At 40.5% G+C, this 20,265-nt stretch overlaps 1 protein-coding gene across 1 annotated transcript in view; it reads right to left on the reverse strand.

The window, feature by feature from the left end:
* tnn (tenascin N) overlaps positions 1-20,265 on the reverse strand; it is a 44,871-nt gene that overhangs the window by 3,085 nt on the left and 21,521 nt on the right. The window contains exons 8-18 of the mRNA XM_068340972.1: positions 17,576-17,665; positions 9,142-9,405; positions 7,621-7,884; positions 7,141-7,404; positions 5,561-5,756; positions 3,865-4,018; positions 3,084-3,222; positions 2,788-2,939; positions 2,232-2,328; positions 1,955-2,119; positions 759-922 (exon numbers count right to left, since the gene is read on the reverse strand). Coding sequence (XP_068197073.1) covers positions 759-922; positions 1,955-2,119; positions 2,232-2,328; positions 2,788-2,939; positions 3,084-3,222; positions 3,865-4,018; positions 5,561-5,756; positions 7,141-7,404; positions 7,621-7,884; positions 9,142-9,405; positions 17,576-17,665 — 1,949 coding nt within the window. The remainder of the gene's footprint in view (positions 1-758; positions 923-1,954; positions 2,120-2,231; positions 2,329-2,787; positions 2,940-3,083; positions 3,223-3,864; positions 4,019-5,560; positions 5,757-7,140; positions 7,405-7,620; positions 7,885-9,141; positions 9,406-17,575; positions 17,666-20,265) is intronic.

The raw sequence follows: 20,265 nt of genomic DNA on the forward strand, positions 1-20,265 counted from the left end.
AATTGCTGCTCAAATAGTTTTTACACTTAGCAATACAGCGTGCCTTGGTATTTTTCAGTAACCACTAAGGGATCACACAGTCTGTTTATCTCTCTTTTATTGGCAATACGTTTAGAAAGACACCCAAATAACAACCATAGTTGCTTAAGTTGTATATCAAGAAATTGACAGGAGAAGTACTTATGAGTACCTGTTGTAAAACTATTAACTACAGTATAAGTATTGAAGGCTCCAATAACTGCTTAATCAATCAAGAAAAACACTGACATTCCCAACTTGTGAGGAATTCAAGAGGGCAAAAACAGATAACAAAACAATTTCGGAATCCACTTTTGCTTCATTATTTATGAGTACCAATCATTAGTATATAAAAATTAGAATTTCTTTTCAGATTTAAGAACTGGAGAGTAAAACCATGTTAATAGTAAAGGATGAAAGTCTCATGCAGAACATGATATACGGCGTCTTGGTTTAAGGTGAATGTGCCACATAGTGTGCCTCCTATTGGTTTGAAGACTCATTGCACCATCAGAGTAACCTATTAATCCATCAAAGCCTCTTATGTCTGGTGATACTTAATCATGTTTGCAGATTCCCCATGTTTTACGTTTTGTTGCTTTGTTATTTATGGCATTTCAAACTCATATTAGTTGAGTTAAAAAAAATCTCAGAATTTCATCGTACTTGTATGACAAATACAAATAGGACACCTTTGCCCTTATTTGATCCAGAGCAGACCTCCCTCTCTACATACTCACCATACTGTGCCTACTGTCACCCCAGTTGCCATTGAGGTTGGCCAGATGGCAGTTTTTGTACCACCATGCACCACGGTGGGTCAGGGCACAGTTACTGAGGGCGATGTCATTATCTGAATCAATGGTAGTCCAGGGGCGGCCTTGGTGGTAGGTCATAGCATCACCTGTGGTCATCAACAACAAAATATCTCTATTTGTGGTATCAAGGTGTATTTTTGTTTATATTTGGTACATATGGCAACTGTTAACATTTATCTGTCCTAGCAGAGAAGATACTTTAATGTCATTTACAAATGCACACAGTGCAAGGTAATGAAATCTGTTTTCTGAATCTGACCCATCCCTGAGAAGCAGTGAGTAGCCTTTATGGTCTCTGGGGGGAATGAGGGGGGAGGGGGGTTGCTGAGATTAAGTATTGTGCTCAAGGATGCATCAGAAAATAGACTGAGGGAATTTGGGTTCAAGCCACTGACCTTCCAGCACCTGGATAACGCTTTTACCTATTGAGCCTCAGTCACCCCAAACAACTAAAGTCTCTGCTTGGATCTATTTCCTTTCTTTTTGTTTCTGTTAAGCTAGACACCATCTTATGCTGTATAATATCTAGGGGCAAATATTGGTTCCTGATAAAGTAATTATAAAAACTGACTTTACTTACTTAACAATTTTTGAATTTGTGGAAAACTGCAAGCAAAGTCTGCAATTCGGCTTTCCTTTTCCCTCAATATTTTCCTTCTGCTGCTTGTTTTTATTCCATGGGCAAAAGGTGATAAAAGGCAGAATATAGCACGGCAGAGCATATGTTGTTTCAGCACACTGTGGTATGTGTAGACACAGCTTCCCGCTTGCTGTGCTTTTGTGTCTGTCTAGCTTAAAAGCCTTCTAAAACCCAGCCTTCTTCAAATACAGCCTTCCCAATATAGGTACTGTCTATACCTCTGGATGTAAGAATCTGAAACAAGTCTAACCACTTGCTGTTGGTTCATATTTGCATTCTCAGAACCCCACCGAAATCTTGAAACCCCATTATTCCCACCACAGTCTCCTTCATTGCCCTCCATGCCCTCTCCTCTTCTCTGTGATTCTTATTTGAACACACTGTCAGAAAGAAAATATAAGCTTCTCCTGTAGAATTCTCAAACTTAGATTTGTGTATTGTTCTTTTTTTTAAAAGATTTTTGAAGCAAAAGGCCCACCTGCTGTTCCGCTGTATTTGCCTATGGTGAGTTTGAACTTCTGCTTGATAGGTGCAATCTTAAAGTCATCATATACAGCATAAACTCGCTCCAAGCCCAGGCCCAAGTCAAACCGCAGCTCATACTGAGTAGGTGTGTTGGTGAGCTCATATATCTTTTCCAGACCTGAGGGAACATTCAGACAGAAAATGCCAAAGCAAGTGGAAATGCTCCATTACTCTTCACAAGCGCATGCTTCAATATCTGAAGAGAACAGACAGGACATTAGGGCACTTACCGATCCAGAACTCCTCTGTCATGTTGCCAAAACCCGCTATGTACTGTCTCCAGCGTTTTAGAAAATCCAGCTTGCCAACGGTACGTCGTTGGAGTACCTGGAGGCAGAGTGCAGTTTCACAGACAGATTTCATGCAAGCGTTACAAGCTATTCCAGCCACAACAATTCCAGTAGCAATAACTGTCAGCCACTATCAATGAAGGGGTGAATAAATAGACCGTTTCAATAAAGATGGGAAAGAAAGAGATTAAAAAAGATTGGTCAAAAGCGTCAAAGGCTATATTACACAGAAACTTGACTTTTATGTGGACGCAGTCAGGATGACTCTTCTTCAGAGATTATACAACTGGGTTCAGAGGCTTTTCTGTTACTATAGCCAGTGAACCCAGTAGTTTATATAATAATTTATATTAGTGAAGTTTACTGGTATGTACTTAACTGGCTATTTTTATGGGTGATCATAAAACAATATATCATTTCATCAATGTCCACAAACTTCAAAATATTTCTGAAGTTTTTCATAATTTAATCTCTACAATTTATCAATAATTCATACCAGCCAGCCCCCTCCATCAGTGTCCATGTCGCAGTAAACCTCAATAGGTCTGGAAAGGTCATTGTTAATATAGATGGTGTAGACACCACTCTTCTTATTGCCATTTTTCATGATCTGAAGACAGTCCATTGGAAAGGGGTACAGGAGACCAACTGAGGAAAAGGATGTGACAAGAGTATTAACATTTATTTAACACTAATGATGTGGAATAATGCAACATGATGCAAAGAACAAACAAAGACACAGCATCATATACTCAGTCTTTGGATCTGGTTCGACAGAGGAAGATTGCAGACCTGTTTTGAAGATGGTCTGGGTCACCTTGCTCCTCTTTTGTCCTCTGTAGGCCATGATGGTGACAATGTATCTCTTCCCAGTGTTCAGGCCTGACAATGAAAAGCTTCTCTCACTAGTGTCAAGCTGATTTTCAACTGTCTAGTAAACAAAAATAATGATAATCACATAAATCAATCAATCAATCTACATTTAATCCCACTGAACAGAAGTTGTGAAAGAATGCAGCCATTAATCAAGTTTTTGAAGCAGTCTTAAACTTCAATTAGGAACAGAAGTAAACTAGCTCCAGTGATCCTTATAAATAATATTATCTCAATAAAATGGTGAAAAGGGGAATATCAGTCACCTCATCCATCTACTTAAAATTGCTTTTAGTAGATTAATTTTATTTCTGACCAAAAGAGGTCAGCATTCTACAGAGTTCCTGTTCAAGATTCACGTGTAATGGAGCCTCAGTTCGTTTCAAATAGCTAAGGATGTACTTTTCTCAGATCATCGTATACTTCAGCGTTTGCAGGCCAAATGGGTTTTCCATATGACTTGGTTCTCACTCCAATTTAATGAAGCACTCTGATGATAAATTAAAGCAAATACAAATAGCTTATCATTTCATTAACAAATTGTGAACTTTGGAAAATAAACTAATCATACCCACCTTCTACATTTGATTGTGTATTTTAGCACAAAGACAAAACAATGAAGCATTATATGTGGTGTTTCAGATTATCTGTGATGTGAAAACTGGCCTGTCGAGGCAACAGAAACCTCATGGCTACATACCTCCATATTGCCATCTTCATCTCTGTAGGTGATAATGTATCCCTCAATGTCAGCCAGAGGAGGAATCCATGTCAAAACAGCAGAGTTCTGCATTACGTCTGTCGCCTTCAAGTCTGCAGGGGCATCAATCTCTGTGGGTTTATATGAGAATGTACTGTATAATAGCACAAAAACAGCATTTCTAATATCAGTTCATTATGAATGCTGCTATGGATTGGGTTAAAAGAGGAAAAAAATCACCTGTGGGCGACTTTAAAGGTGATTAAAGTCTTTCAAATAAATAAATGTTTTTTTATTCTGGTTAGATCATCATTTTAGTGTTTGTATTGACTGTACATTTTTGTTTGTGCTTCAGTTTTCTCATACTTGTGTGTAAGTTAAGTGTTTTTCCATCACAAACATATCACTCATGTTTTCTTTCAAGCTGAAGCATTACGCTGGAGATAAAAACCACCCCCATGCAGTCATTATTTTCCTCTGGAGATGAGCAGGCATTTATTCCCCAACTATTGGACATTTTTTGGAGGTTCACCAAACAATTAACTGATTTCCCATTTCCTGCTGTAACAGTGGAAGCCTAAATCACCCATGGCTAAAGACAATAGAGGTGGTATATATCACTGCAACATACAACATCAGTTCAGATCATCCTCTCCCTCAACTTAGAGTCCTCTTCTGAGAAAATAACTACCTTCTTTTGATTGTAAAGAATCATCCAATTGCCTGGTTTATCTTTATTTAAACATATAAATATATACTGTAACATATTAGTTTCTGAAGTGCTGATGTTGATTTGAGACAGTATTTACTGACATATTAATGGGGCTTATTACTGGGTTCAGAAAATTCAGTTGTTTCCCATAGGATCTTTAAATGTGATATTTCTAATCTGAAGACTCTATAACCACCGATGGTTTCTATGAGGAGACAGGTTTATCATGGCAAACTCCACTGCCTAATTGAAGACTGGGCTATGAAGACTCATAGGTGCGAGGTGATTTTACACATGATCTGGCTCATAAAAAGATACCCCTGTTGTAAGAAGTTCACCATGTGCTGCTGCTGTTGCTAGCCTGGCTGAGCCAGTGGGAGATATTTGCTATCAGAGCCTACATTTCAGTCTTTCCTGGTAGTTTTAATTTTATAAAAATGAATAAATTATTCTCAAATTCTCTTGGTTTTGCATGCATATAGAAAATGCACCGTTTTATTATGATTGTAGGTTAAAATTGCCCATAGGAATGAGTGTGTGTGCGTGTTTGTATGTCTTTGTGTGTGGCTCCCCGGTGCACTGAGTGCCCGGAGTGTCCCCCGCCTCACGCCCTATGCCAGCTGGGATAGGCTCCAGCTCCCCGTGACCCGCTACGGCAGATACAGCAGCGGTACATGGAAATGAATGAATGAATGAATTAAAGGATGTACTGATATAATAAGGTCTGCCACAAAAATAATTACCTAACAAACTGACTGGTGAATAACAAAGTGTGCTGTATTATCTCATAACTCTATTATGAAGGTAAGCTGTACTGTCAATGGCAAAAAAAATAATAACTTACTGCTCCATCATCTTCCATCTTCAATTTTTCCCTGAACTAGAGCTGCATGAAATAACCCTAAGAGACTGAAAAATCTTTTCAGTAATCTCTGACTGAGGTCTCATAAGACCAGTAGAAAAGTGGCCCAAATAGACACAAACTAGAGGACCCCAGGGCTCAGGCTAGTCAACTTGTTGGAGGTGCTGTCAGAACCAACTGGGATTTCCACATCTGAGCTCATAGAGGAGCAGTGGGCAAGGATTTTGCCATCAATATCTGCCTGGACTTGATCCCATGACAGGCTGAAGCTGGACTCTGTTTCATCTTGGACTAAGAGGTTAGCAGGGTTATTCAGTTCTAAAGGAGCATGTTAGTGGTTAATAAACTACTGATGCAAACTGCAAGATGTATTGTTCTAGTTATCAAGAAAAGTAAATGATAAATAAGTGTATATATGTAATGCATACATATATACATATATATACTGTGTATGTATGTGTATATATATATATATGTATATATATGCATATACATACATGTTATACATTGATATACAAACACACGTGTGTGTGTGTGTGTGTGTGTGTGTGTGTGTGTGTGTGTGTGTGTGTGTGTGTGTGTGTGTGTGTGTGTGTGTATGTGTGTGTGCGCGCGCATGTGTGTATACATTTAAACACACACTGACTCTGTTCTAAATATTAATCATGGAGGCAGCTACAAGGTTCTTTGGTCAGAAGGTGATGAGTGCTTATCATCATGACACCTCAAGAACATGGTGACAGCAGGAGTGAAGAAGGCTGTCAAGCTTGAGAAGGACTGCTTCAAAGCATTTCCAATGTTACCTTCTGGTGAAAGGTATCCTATCTTTTTCAACCAGGTAGGCAGCTGTCTCAGGGATCTGAGGTAATTCTGATTTCATACACAGTGGAGTAAGGCAGAACATTGGGAGTAAGGCAGATCTTTTTTTACATCCCGCAAAGGGGATACATTCTAATTGTCAGTGTTCATGTGTCCGTCCGTCTGTCCATCTGTCCGTCCATTAGTCCACCAAATATCTTCACAACCGTTGCAGATAGAGAGATGAACCAAAAAGCACATTACTCGGGCGAAAAGGGGATGAAAATGAGATAACCTTGAGAAAACTTGGTCACGGTCAAATTTCAACTCGTGTACACTCAAGAACCGGATAAGATAGAAAGACAAGGGAGAAGGCCAGTGGAAGACCATATGCTTTGATTTACCCTGACCTACCCTGAAAGTAGGTCTGGGTAAAATTTTGAATTCAGGGTTGTCGTGGGATATTGCAGTCTCTGACTGCCTTTGTTCTAGTTCAGATTGCACTAATGATGAGACAATGAGCCAAAACAATTTCCAGAGTCCAATTTGTAATCCGCCACAAACATAAGGTTCCCCTTCTTTTTGGCTGACTTCATTCAGTATGAATACATCTTTGAGCTGGGATGGTCTGCTCAGAAAGAATTGGAATAAGTTATCGGGGAAAAAGATGTCTGGACCGCTTTGCGTGCTGTGACAGCATAAGAATTTGACAAGACAGTGGATATACTGACAGTTGAATACATCAGAAAAAACCTTTGAACAGGCTGATTCTGATTAGTTTACCATATGAGAGGCTCATTTTACTTTTGAGCTTTTCAAGAGATTTATCCTGTAAAAATAACAAACTAAAGTGAGCTTGAGGATATAATGTATTGAAATGTAATAAAAATAATAAATTTGAGACCTGTCTCAGCATTTGTCAAGATCTTCTTGCTGGCTTTGTCCCCTTTGATGGCCCAGATGTAGACAGTGTAGGGACGCCCGGGCCTCAAACTAGTCAACATGTAGGAGGTCCTGTCAGGCCCTAATGGAATCTTCTCACTAAAGCCGTCAGATGAGCTGTAGGCTAGGACGTAACCATTTATTTCAGCGTGGACTGGATCCCATGATAGGCTGAAGCTGGATTCGGTCACATCCTGAGCTGAGAGGTTAGCAGGTGCATCCAATTCTAGATGGAGATATTAGTACAGGATATTAATACACTACTGATGCAAACTCCAGATTACAGATGATCAGTATCCCAGTTATAGTTCATCCATCAACTTAATGCATAAACCTGATTTCATCAGATAGTTGAGTTTGATTCACCTTATACCAGTCCCAAGTTTGGTATTAGCAGGTTAGTTAATTTTGTTTTGATATTTACAGAAAGTATTTTTGTGACCTGTCTCTGCTTGTGTTGAGATTTTTCTGCTGACTTTGGTCTCCTTGGTGGCCCAGATGTGGATAGTGTAGAGGACTCCAGGCTTTAGGCCAACTAGTATATATGAAGATCTGTCTGACCCAACTGGGATTTCCTCACTTGAGCCCTCAGAGGAGCTATAGGTCAAGACATAGCCATCAATTTCTGCCTGTGCATGATCCCAGGATACACTGAGGCTGGACTCTGATTCATCTTGGACCGAGATGTTAGTAGGAGCATCCATTTCTGTGTGGGGATTCATGGTTAGACTACTGAAGGAAGTCAGCAAACACAATACCTGCTCACATAAAAATTCATTTAGTTAACTTGAATATATGACCTCCAATCGTTGTTTAAGAGGTTAGCGGATATATTCTACATTCTGCAGGTGTTTTACTGTTAAAGGAAAACCTTTACTTCGTCCGTTTGACTTCATATCACATCTACCATACATGAAAGCCGATGTTCTTGTGTACTATGTTAATGAAAACATGCAAACTATCAATGCAAAGAATAGATAGTAAAAGTGCAATGGTAGCACGAAAAGACTCTCAGTAGAATACAAATAGTACCTCTGGCAAGGCTGGCCAGTCCTACAAGCTGATTGAGATGGTATTCATATCAAATGTTATTATTGTTGATATTAATAATCAAATAAAATCAAACATGGCAACTCTTTCCTCCTTTTCCATTGAACATGTTGAATTCCTGAACATTTTTCCCTGTGTTCAACTGGCATTTTAGAGCTATTTGGATGATCCCCAGTCAGCACTCAAAAGTGTTTATCTGGTCCATTTCAGCTGCTAAGCATCAAAACAACAAAGATTAATAGACAGGAACAAAAAGAAAATTGCTTTGCCAAGTAAGCAAAATTCTCAAACTTCTTTCAGGCATTTAGCACCAGGATAAACAAAACCACCTTTAAATGAGGTGTCCATTCTAATTATGTTAAAATATTTTCAGAGAGAGCTCAAGATTCCCTGTTAGCAGTAAGGCAGAGCGGATAGTTAGTTACTAAGTCAAAAATGTCTCCTGTGATGCTTTTTACTTAAAAAAAAAAAAAGACAAGCAACATGTCTGAAACACTTTAGAGAAGTTCGAAAGGAAATGATTGGGCCATAGTACTTCAGAACTTTGTGAGGTTACAGCAACTTGCAGGAGCTTATGAAAAACAGACACATTAAGTCAAACGAAGTAAAGAACAAAACAAGTACCTGGGAACACTTGAGGGACTTGAGAATCAGATCATTTTGTGAATCCTTGGTTATAAAAGTCTGATATACTGTCTTCAAACAAAAGCATTGTCTAACTTAGTTTATCTCTCATATCTATTGTGGAAAGCTTTTAAATCTCTTTCAACACCAGTCTGTAAATGTCTTGTTAAATGTCTGTCATTATACTGTATAAAGGTCACCTGAGAAGCTTTAATTGTTGTGGGCACACACGGAAATCCAAAAATATCAATCAGTCCTCTAGTGATCCAGGGTAGAATATGATACTTACCTGTTTCGGCTTGTGTAGAAGTCTTTCTGCTGACTTTGTCTCCCTTGTAGGCCCAGATGTAGATGGTGTGAAGAATGCCAGGCCTCAAACCTACAAGCCTATATGAGGTACTATCCCGTCCAATGGCTATGTCTGCGCTGGTGCCATCTGCAGAGATGTACCTCAACATGTAGCCGTCTATTCTTGCCTGGACTGGATCCCATGAAACTTTTGCTGTGTCTTCTGTTACCTCAGTGGTGATTAGGTTATTAGGCATGTCAATGTCTGATAAAATGGAAAAAAAAATAACAAAAAGTCATCAGAAGGCGGCAAGGCAGAAGCATTTACTGATGGCAACACTGAACGCTAAATTGAATGTTTTGCTATTTGATGTTAGTTATTGCTCGGGTTAACTGAGATACTTAACAGAAATAAATCAGAGTAATCAACCATAAGGTGAAGAAGCGTGTACAGGCAGGATGGAACGGGTGGAGAAAAGTGTCATGTGTGATGTTTGATAGAAGAGTTTCAGCTAAAATGAAAGGAAAGGTGTACAAGACTGTGGTGAGACCAGCGATGTTGTTTGGTCTAGAGACAGTGTCACTGAAGAAAAGACAGGAGACAGAGCTGGAGGTAGCAGAGATGAAGATGCTGAGGTTCTCTTTGGGAGTGACCAGGAAGGATAGGATCAGGAATGAGTACATCAGAGGGACAGCACATGTTAGAGGTTTTGGAGATAAAGTCAGAGAGGCCAGACTGAGATGGTTTGGACATGTCCAGAGGAGAGATAGTGAATATATTGGTAGAAGGATGCTGAGTTTTGAACTGCCCGGCAGGAGGCCTAGAGGAAGACCAAAGAGGAGGTTTATGGATTTAGTGAAAGAAGACATGAAGGTAGTTTTTGTGAGAGAGAAAAGGATGCAGATGACAGGGTTGGATGGAGGCAACTGATTCGCTGTGGCGACCCCTGAAGGGAAAAGACAAAAGGAAAGGAGGAAGAAGAAGATCCTTTTTGATTGTTTAACTGTGGCCGCTGCTCAGTCACAATCAGTGTGCAGTCTGCATTTGACAAAGTGATTGGTAACACATCCAGAGTAAGAAAGAATCTATGCAACTGCATATCTCTTCAGCTCTGTTCTTTGCCCCTATTGACACGTTTCCACCCTCATGGGAGCTTCCCTTGACAGTCTGTCACAAGCTACACCACAAAAGGAATTTATAATAGCTCCTTTTGAGATCAAGTGTTTCCTCCTATGCCTAAAAATGAGGGTTATTCTGTCGTGTAAATACCTAAAGGTCACTTTACCTCAGCCTAAAAATGGAAAAACTCAGTTAAGCACATTAAAAGAATGAAGACTTTTACAGGACCAAGAAGAGGATTATTCATCAAATTGCTGGTCCAAGGTTAAACACTGGACTGAAGACTATAAATAATAATAATAATAAAAAGAATCAGTTGGTATAACACATCCATCAAAATATAAATAGAACATCAAAACATTTGCCAAGTTTTAACATTCATGTTAATTTTACAAAACTTAACCTTTATTTTAATATATTTTGTGGGATGCTCAAAGTTACTCAGCACATTTTACTAAAACACTTAATCCTTTCCCACCAGAACTGTGTGAGTCCTAGCAGGCAGACGTTCAAGCAGCATGGGTCAGGGTGTATTGTAACTTTGCAGTAGCTTGGAAGTGATTGTCATACATTTTGCTTTATGACTCTTAGAATAAACATAAAAATGGCACACTTTGCTGTCCACGCATTTTATTAACTTCAGCACAACAAAAACCTTCTTCAGCACATTAAATGTCATACTTTTTGTTTGTAAAACATACCCGATAAGATTTTGATAACAGACACCCTTGGAGTTTATTCGAAGTAAATGAAAAGAATGGGTCTGAAACACTCGAACAGTCACAACAGTGAAACAGCCCAAATTAAAATTGAAGTTTAAAGTGTCCAACAGTTTGAATTGAAGGCAGTTGCTTCTAGCAACACCTATATATTTAAATAAGCTTGCTTGAAAACCTCATGCTGTCATGGTGTTTAACTCCAACCAGTATCTGTCAATCGAGCGCACAACCAACCACGGCGCATCTGCCAGAAGGAATCACGTGAACAATATGGCGTAAGGCGAGGCTTTTTGTTGCTGTTACCCCTTTCGTCCACACGACAACGCAGATATCCGGGACGAAAACACTGGCCAAGGTGAAGTTTTTTGAAAACGCTGGGCATGCGTTGTCGTGTGGACGCTGTAACCGGAACTTTTTCTATTCAGGGGGCGTCTCCGTGCAACGAAAATCACTGTGACGTTAATGAGTATGACCTGTGTCTACATGTACACACAGAATGGACACAGATAAAACCAGCTATTTTCTGACGTATAACAGCTCTGCATCAAAGACGCGTGTGTGTGTGTATGTGTCTGTGTATACTGTATATGTGCGCAAGCGGCACGTATGGGGGTGGCATGGGGGGCGGCAGTGGCTCAGTGGTAGAGCGCAGTAGAGCGGGTCGTCCAATGTTTCAAAGATCGGCGGTTCCCACTCACGCCCAAAAAGAACACCTGGAGCTGAGCTGCCAGCCACTCTACCTCCTCTGCATGCGTACAGGCCCCGTGTGTGTGTGTTTGTGTTCAGGGCCTGTACACACAGGATATGCATGATTTGATTTGAACTAACTAGAGTGTGCTACTAATTTGCGGGGACTATAATCAGTATTCATTCATTCATTCATTCATTTTCCAACCCGCTTAATCCGCTAACGCAGGTTGCGGGGTAGCCAGTGCCTATCCTGGCAGTCTCAGGGCGTGAGGCGGGGGACACTCCGGGCACGACGCCAGTGTACCGCGGAGCCACATAGAAACAAACAAACAACCATTCACACACACACACTCCTATGGTCAATTTGGGACCGGCCAATCAACCTGAAGCGCATGCTTTTGGAGGTGGGAGGAAGCCGGAGAACCCGGAGAGAACCCACGCAGACACGGGGAGAGCATGCGAACTCCGCACAGAGCGGGACTCGAACCCGGGTCCGCTGTGTTGTGAGGCAGCAGAGCTAACCACTGCGCCACCGTGCCGCCTATAATCAGTATATAAAATTTAAAAAAAACAAAAACAATATTAAGCATTTGAAATTAAACAAAAGTAATATCCCTGCGAAAATTATTAATAGATTTATTAATTACACACACACACACACACACACACACACACACACACACACACACACACACACACACACAGTGTACTGCCATCATTAAAATATACATGTTTTGCATAATTCCTTATTTTGCTGGAATTTTTATTCACAGGCTTTCTGCAAAATGTCACAAACTTCAAACTCATGTCAACTGATATTTTAGCATCTAGTAGATGTCGTTCAAGAGCAAATGAAGCCTCATGAAGCTGTGAACCAATTGGGATGAAAAGCATCAATGCTTCATGGGGCTTCATCTGCCCATCATTAACTATACATGAACTTCCCAGTTAACATAATTTTAGAGTGTCATAACTGTTCCAACATTTTCATGTTTTTGAGCAGAAAACCCATGCAGCAGGAACTACACAGAAAATGGCAACAAATTCTGAGTGAAACTATCTGGCAAACACGAACATTCTGTCCAGCTACGGTTTCCGTTTGGAATGGGACAATCGATGTAGTATCCAAAACGCTTCTCGGGCATCTGTCAAAAACGGTCTTTAATTAAGTACATACAGTTCTGCTCATGTAGTCAGCTAACAGAACTATCACGTCTCTAAAATTTCTTTTCCACTTGCTCTTTTGACAGGTGTCTTTTCCTTTAATGTTAGCTCCTTTCCCAATCTCATGATAGTGAGCTTTCTTCCTCCAGTTTGCCTGCTATTCATCTATGACTTTGCAAAGCCCACCCAGCACAATCCATGATTTGCCAACACAAAGTTGTGATGTCACCACCTTGATTTTTGATTACGTTGGGTGCGCTTGGTTTATAATAACAATTTTTTTTTTTCATTTGTTTGGTATGAAGTCTGATATTATTGTTTTATCGAGGAATATTCATTGGTTCCCACTCATTACAAAATATATTTAAATGCTATTTTGATCTCACACCATCTGTAGAGCTTGTGTTTAACTATGCCTGATTATCCTGTACTCTCTCTGGACTTATTCTGTTACCCTCTCCAGATCATGTGGTTTCAATCGAAGGCATGGTCGCTGTCTTGTATGTCTGATACATTGTAGACGTAATTTTCTGACCGCTACGACTTTCTGAGGGAGGTTTGAATTTGAGCTAAAGTAATAGTATATGATGGATCACCAGATGTTCTAACTGCATAGTGACAGCAACTACTGAGCTACAGAACATGAGCTGTGGCTTCAGCCATTTGGAGAACAGCTTATCCATAATGTTTGGCGTGTTCTGCAAAGGCAGTGACCACAAGGCGCACAGTAACAGGCTGTCTTTCATCATTTGCAGCCTCACAGCTCCACAGCCTTTCTGCAATGGAAAACATATAGGAAGTTTGCAAATTGAGGAAAGGGAAAATATCCGTCAGAATTCAGAAATCGTTAATCGAGTGTGGTTCCTGTAACGCATTAACCTCAAAGAACGAGGGCGCACTGTACACCTTATAATCTTTTGGCAGGTTAGTGACTATAAAGTTGCTTCAAGTACAAATCCCATTGGTCCTGTTTTTTGTTTAATCTTTTCAAAATGTAGCTGTCATTAAATTATTGAACTCTGCACATATGGGATTTCCCACAGAATCCCATATCTGCATGTAGATGTCTATATCCTGCATATTCTGCAACATCAGCATAAATCCAAAATACCACAGAATGAGAGAAGATGATTTATGGAGCCACACAAGATGCACAAGAGGAAATCAAGCCATGAATACTAAATAGGAGTTACAAGGCCACAGCAAACACAAACACCATGTTCAGCAGTATTCACGGCATCATCAATAAAACCGAGATTTTTTAAGGTGGCAGGTCAGGAAAGACAGAATGGAGGACAATCTGAATTTACGACATCAATACAGATTTAAGAATATGAATAAATATACTGTATAACTTGATGAAATTAAGAAGGAAGAAAGAGAAAAAGATTAATACAAACAATAAATTTAAAGAGCGCATTTTATAGTAAAATGAGTCAATGGCCTCTGCAGAGAAAGTTTACATTCATACAGTGAATTTTCATTAATATCCACTGAGACCATTTGAGACACTATTTTAGTACTACTTCAATACATCACTATAAATATCCCTATTTCTCCTTTTCAGTGGTGGGCGGTCAGGGCCAGCAGGACCTTCTCTGCTGGCCTAACATTATCAGAATTAATAATAATATTTATGATAAAAGTTAATTATATTTTAATGCACTTTCCTTAAAGGTCCCATATTATGCTTTATTTAATTCATGTCATTCAGCTGCCAGATGTCTAACTACACTATATTTGAGATGTCTTGCACCAAAGTGATCCGTGGTACGCAATATCTTTGATTGAATATTGATAAAATCACTGTTAACGGGGTGTAGCTCTCAGCTCCCTATCTCCACAGCCCTCCCCCCTCCTGAGCCTTCCATATAAACAACTCCCTCCCATGCGTGTTTTGTTTTGATCCAGTGTCGGAGCGGTCGTCAGTCTGAAACTTTTCCGTCAGTAACTTCATTACTACGTATTTCGCTCTTATTTTTCTCGTGTCTGTCTCTCTTGTTAATAACTGTTGATTTCTCTGAGCTGAGCATTCAGCTGCTTTCTCAGCCGTACATGACTCCGTTGTTCATTATGTAAACACTCCATTGGCTGATCCTATTGACCAGTAAACATCGCGAAGAATTTAAAACATAGTGTTTGCAAATGGGACAAAAATCAGTGGCAACGACAACAGATGTTTACTGACAGGACATATAGTCAAACCTCGGTTTTCGAACGCTTCTGTTCTCGACCAAATCGGTGTTTGACCAGAAAATCTGAGAATTTTACGTCTCTGAACTCGACCAAAATTCGGCTCTCGACCAAACCGAAAAAAGCCGAGCGTACCTGAACGCGACTCACTCAGGAGCCGAGCGAACTCGAAGGCCCGGAGTGCCTCCTCCGTAGCACATTCGTGTTCAAAGTTCAATAGGATATCTTTTATTAAAATAAAACACAGTGTCTATTTCTACCAATTTTTATTTATGGTAAACAGTATACCGTGCGGTTTATGGTGTAAAATGGTAAAAAAAAAAATCGAAAAAGTTGTTTTTTAGACTTGAACGGATTAAAATTATTCACATTAATTATAATGGGAAAAATAGTTTCGGATTTTGAACAGCTCGCTTTTCGAACAGCCTTCTGGAACGGATTATGTTCGGAAAACTGAGGGTTGACTGTACGCTGTTTCCCGACAGTCATTGAGAAATAGTGAAACTACCGCAGTCAAAGGCCCCATCCCAAAGATGTCGGATTTTTTAAAAAACGCAACTTTTTAAAAACACATCGAAAACGATTCGCGTCCACACAACAGCGTTTTCAAAAAAATCTCCGTCCACACGTAAACGCATTAGTGCATTTTCGAAGACGGCTATAAGCATGCCAAACCATGTGGTGGCAGTATTGAGTCAAATTTTATCCAATAGGAATCCTCCGTATTTTGTTGTCACAACACACGGGCCCATAAATATGACGTCACAGAGGTTTTTGTCGCAGGCAAGACGTCAGCGTTTTTTAAAAGTTGCAGATACACCGTCCACATGACAACGCAGACCCAGCGTTTTTAAAAAAAATCCACCTCAGCCAGTGTTTTCGAAAAGTTGCATTTTTTGTTCCAGACATCTGCATTGTCGTGTGGACGGAAGGCGTAAACACAACAAAAAAGTTGCGTTTTAAAAAAATCCATCATCGTGTGGATGAAACATGGGACAGGTAAGCCAAAGCGTTTGACTGTTTTTGTGTGTGTGTGTGTGTGTGTGTGTGTGTGTGTGTGTGTGTGTGTGTGTGTGTGTGTGTGTGTGTGTGTGTGTGTGTGTGTGTGTGTCCTCATCAATGCTTGTCAGCATTGATGAGGACTATCGTACCTAATCTCTAAACCATTTTACCACCTAAATGAAGGACTAATCTACACCACTGCTGTATGGTGTAGATTAGCCATTTGACACACATTCCCTATCTCAAATATACATGTGCAATTACTGCATGAGTAGGTGACACACAGGAAAACAGATTAGCGGTGACGGGGCCCCTTGAGCACCTGATCAGTTACAAAAGACGAGGTGAAAATTCTTTCCTAAGACTGATGACTAAAAACCATTAAATTGACGGCCTCAAGGTCTAAGAATCAAAGAGCAATCAACCTTGACACTAATTTTGAACTATATTACCTCTGAGGGTGGATGAGAGCAAAAGTAACTGAGAAAAGGACAGACAGAAGGAAATTAAAGAAGATGAAGGGGGGGGGGTAATAAGTTTCTGGTATGCCTTTATGAACGATTCTTCAGTTATGGATGTCAGGACCAGCTGTCAATGTAAATCTATGTCATTTCCAGGGTATGCTTAATGTATTAGGCCATAAATTTCATCCTGCCGTCATTAACCCATAATCATACTCCTTGTTGACGCTATTCATTATATCATGATTGGAATATTAGCATTGTTTAAGACAACATTATTTTTGATAATGTCCATTCATAACAGGCAATATGGAACATAGATTTTCAAAGTGTGTCATTCATTCATTAAATCATTCATTCATTCATTTTCAATGAATGCAGCACAAACATAAGTCGGCAAGTCTTTGCAATTCCCTTCCTGTGGTAGCCTAAGAATTTGCTACTTCTGGGTTTTCCGATTTGATATACGTACAACAAGCCTCAGGCCAGACTTTGTCTTGTGTTCAACCTCCCAGAAATCTGTGTTCATTGTATAACTGACTGGGAAGCCACAGTTTGTGAAGCATATGAATGCAAAATAACATGGAAATAGCAGCCGAGGCAGAACAACGCAGCTGGCATGCCCAGGTGCTTCCGTTTGAAGCTGGGTGTAGAGGCTTCATTGTCACATCCACAACCAAACTCCTTAAAGGAATTGGAGTGCAAGACAAATCTTACAAAGAGCCATCAAATTGCTGTCTGAGACTGCCAAATGAAGCAGTAGATGGCTATGGATAAAGATATAAGGACCCCAGTTGGGCTGAAAAATGAACACCCAGGGGTGAAAGCAGAGGCGGGTACACCTGGGAGATAGGCGACAGACCAACAACACCTTCTGCAGGACACCACCTTGCTTGGTGTCAGCGAAACACCAAGCAAGGAGGGTGCCCACCTGAAGACCCCAATGAAGCATTCAACCCCCCAGCCCCCTCAACTCATTATGTGCTGATCGGTCTAAGGGATTATACCATCTAGTTCTGAGCTCAACTGCTCACGTGATTGTCAATGAGTAACACATTATAACATATTAATTTAGTTGACACTAACCTGTTGCACCAGTAACAAAGACAGATTTTCCCTCTGAGGTTTCTTTGACAGCTTGAACTGAGATCTTGTACTCTGTTCCTGGAAACAGACCTGCAGAAAGGACACATTTTCTGTAATCTTAAATAAGAAACATGGAACAAACTGCAACCAGTTTATAAAACAGTAATATGACCCCTCGTGTTGTTTTTCATATAAAACATTCATTACTTTAATGTTGTCAATGAATACATTTATAAGATCTTCAATGATGAAGAACCACTCCCACCCACTGCAGGAAACGCAACAATCACTGGAGAGCTCCTTCAGCAATAGTTTGCTTCACCCGAGATGCGTGAAGGAACGCTATCGCAGGTCCTTCCTGCCTACAGCCGTCAGGCTGTACAACTAGCAATCCTCCCAGCAGACCACTCAGAGAACGTCACATTTGAAAGCTGGATGATGACCAACGTAATCTGTTATCTGTAGTTTGTAGTCTGTAGTGCTAATGTAAATTGTAAATTGTTGATAATATATGTTAATATGTATATCATATGTGAATGTGCATATTTCATATGCTACATATGTTAATATGTATGTATTATTGAAGTATTTATGTATGACATAACTCAATAAAATCTGAACGGGTATTACAACTGCATCTCTAGTACTCTTTTTTGGCATGAAACCATACTGCTGCTCACTAATGCTCACTTCTTCGCTTCTACCTTCCACTACTTTTTCCCATGACTTCATTGTACGGCTCATCAGCTTTATTCCTCTGTAGCTGCCACAACTCTGCACATCTCCCTTGTTCTTAAAAATGGGCACCAGCACACTTCTCCATTCTTCAAGCATCTTCTCACTATATAAGATCCTGTTGAACAATCCAGTCAGAAACTCTACTGCCACCTCTCCTAGACACTTCCAAACCTCTACAGGTATATCATCAGGACCGACTGCCTTTCCACTCTTCATCCTCTTCAATGCCCTCCTTACTTCATTCTGACTAGTCTTTGCTACTTCCCGGTCTACAACAGCCACCTCTTCTAGTCTTTGTTCTCTCCCATTTTCCACGTTCATCAACTCTTAAAAGTACTCTTTCCATCTTCCCATCACACTACTGGCATCTGTCAATAGACTTCCATCCCTATCCTTAATCACCCTAACCTACTGCACGTCATTCCCATCTCTGTCTCACTGTCTTGCCAATCAGTATAGATCAGTCTCTCCTTCCTTACTGTCCAACCTAGCATACAAGTCATCATAAGCCCCTTGTTTGGCCTTTGCTACCTCTACCTTCACCTTACGCTGCATCTCCCTGTACTCCTGTCTACTCTCCTCAGTCCTCTCAGTGTCCCACTTCCTCTTAGCTAACCTCTTTCTCTGTATACACTCCTGTACCTCCTCATTCCAACACCAAGTCTCCTTATCTACTTTCTTTCCAGATGACAAACCAAGTACTCTCCTACCTGTCTCCCTGATCACATTAGCTGTAGTTTTCCAATCATCTGGCAGCACCTGCTGACCACCCAGAGCCTGTCTTAACTCCTTCCTAAAAGTCATGCAAGACTCTTCCTTTTTCAGCTTGCACTATTTCGTCCTCTGCCCTGCCTTTGTCCTCTTCATGTTCCTCACCACCTGTCATCCTACAGACCACCATCCTATGCTGTTTGGCTACACTCTCGCCTACCATTATTTTGCAGTCATTGATCTCCTTCAGGTTACACTGTCTACACAAGATGTGGTCTACCTGTGTGCTCCTACCTCCACTCTTATAGGTCACTGTATGTCCCTGCCTCTTCTGGAAGAAAGGATTCACTATAGCCATTTCCATCCTTTTTGCAAAGTCAATTATCATCTGTCCTTCTGCGTTCCTTTCCTGGATACCAAACCTTCTCATCACCTCCTCATCATCTCTGTTTCCTGCACCAAATGTCCATTGAAGTCTGCTCCAATGACAACTCTCTCACTTCTAGGTATGCTCTGCATCACTTCGTCAAAGTCCAACCAGAAATTCAGAAATCCTTCTCCTCTAGCTCACATCCTACCTTCGGAGCATACCCACTAACAACGGTGACCATCACACCTTTGATTTCTAGCTTCAGAGTCATCACTCTATCTGACACTCTTTTTACCTCCAGTACATTCCTACCAAGCTCCTCCTTCAAGATAACTCCTACTCCATTTCTTTTCGTATCTACACCATGATAAGACAACTTGAACCCTGCTCCTTAACTTCTAGCCTTTCTACCTTTCCACCTGGTCTCCTGGACACAAAGTATGTCTACATTCCTCCACTGCACAATGTCAACCAACTCTCTACCTTTTCCTGTCATAGTTCCAACGTTCAACGTCCCTACTCTCAGTTCTTTACTCTTGGTGTTCCTCTTCTCTCTCTTCCTACGAACGCACTTTCCTCCTCTCCTTCTTCAAACAACAGTAGTCCAATTTCCACCGGCACCCTGTAGGTCAACAGCAACGATGGCGGTCGTTGTTAACCCGGGCCTCGACCAATCCGGTATGGAAGTCATAGGTTTGATTCGCATGTTTGATTTTGCAAATGTTTTACACCGGATGCCCTTCCTGATGCAACCCTCTGTATTATCTGGGACCAGCAAAATAAGACACTGGCTTGTGTCCCCTTGCGGCTACATTGGTTTAGGGTGAGTAAACGATGAAATAAAAATTCTTCATAACAAAATTACAAAATA

This window comes from Antennarius striatus, chromosome 18 (assembly GCF_040054535.1).
Source record: "Antennarius striatus isolate MH-2024 chromosome 18, ASM4005453v1, whole genome shotgun sequence".
Taxonomy (NCBI): Eukaryota; Metazoa; Chordata; class Actinopteri; order Lophiiformes; family Antennariidae; genus Antennarius; species Antennarius striatus.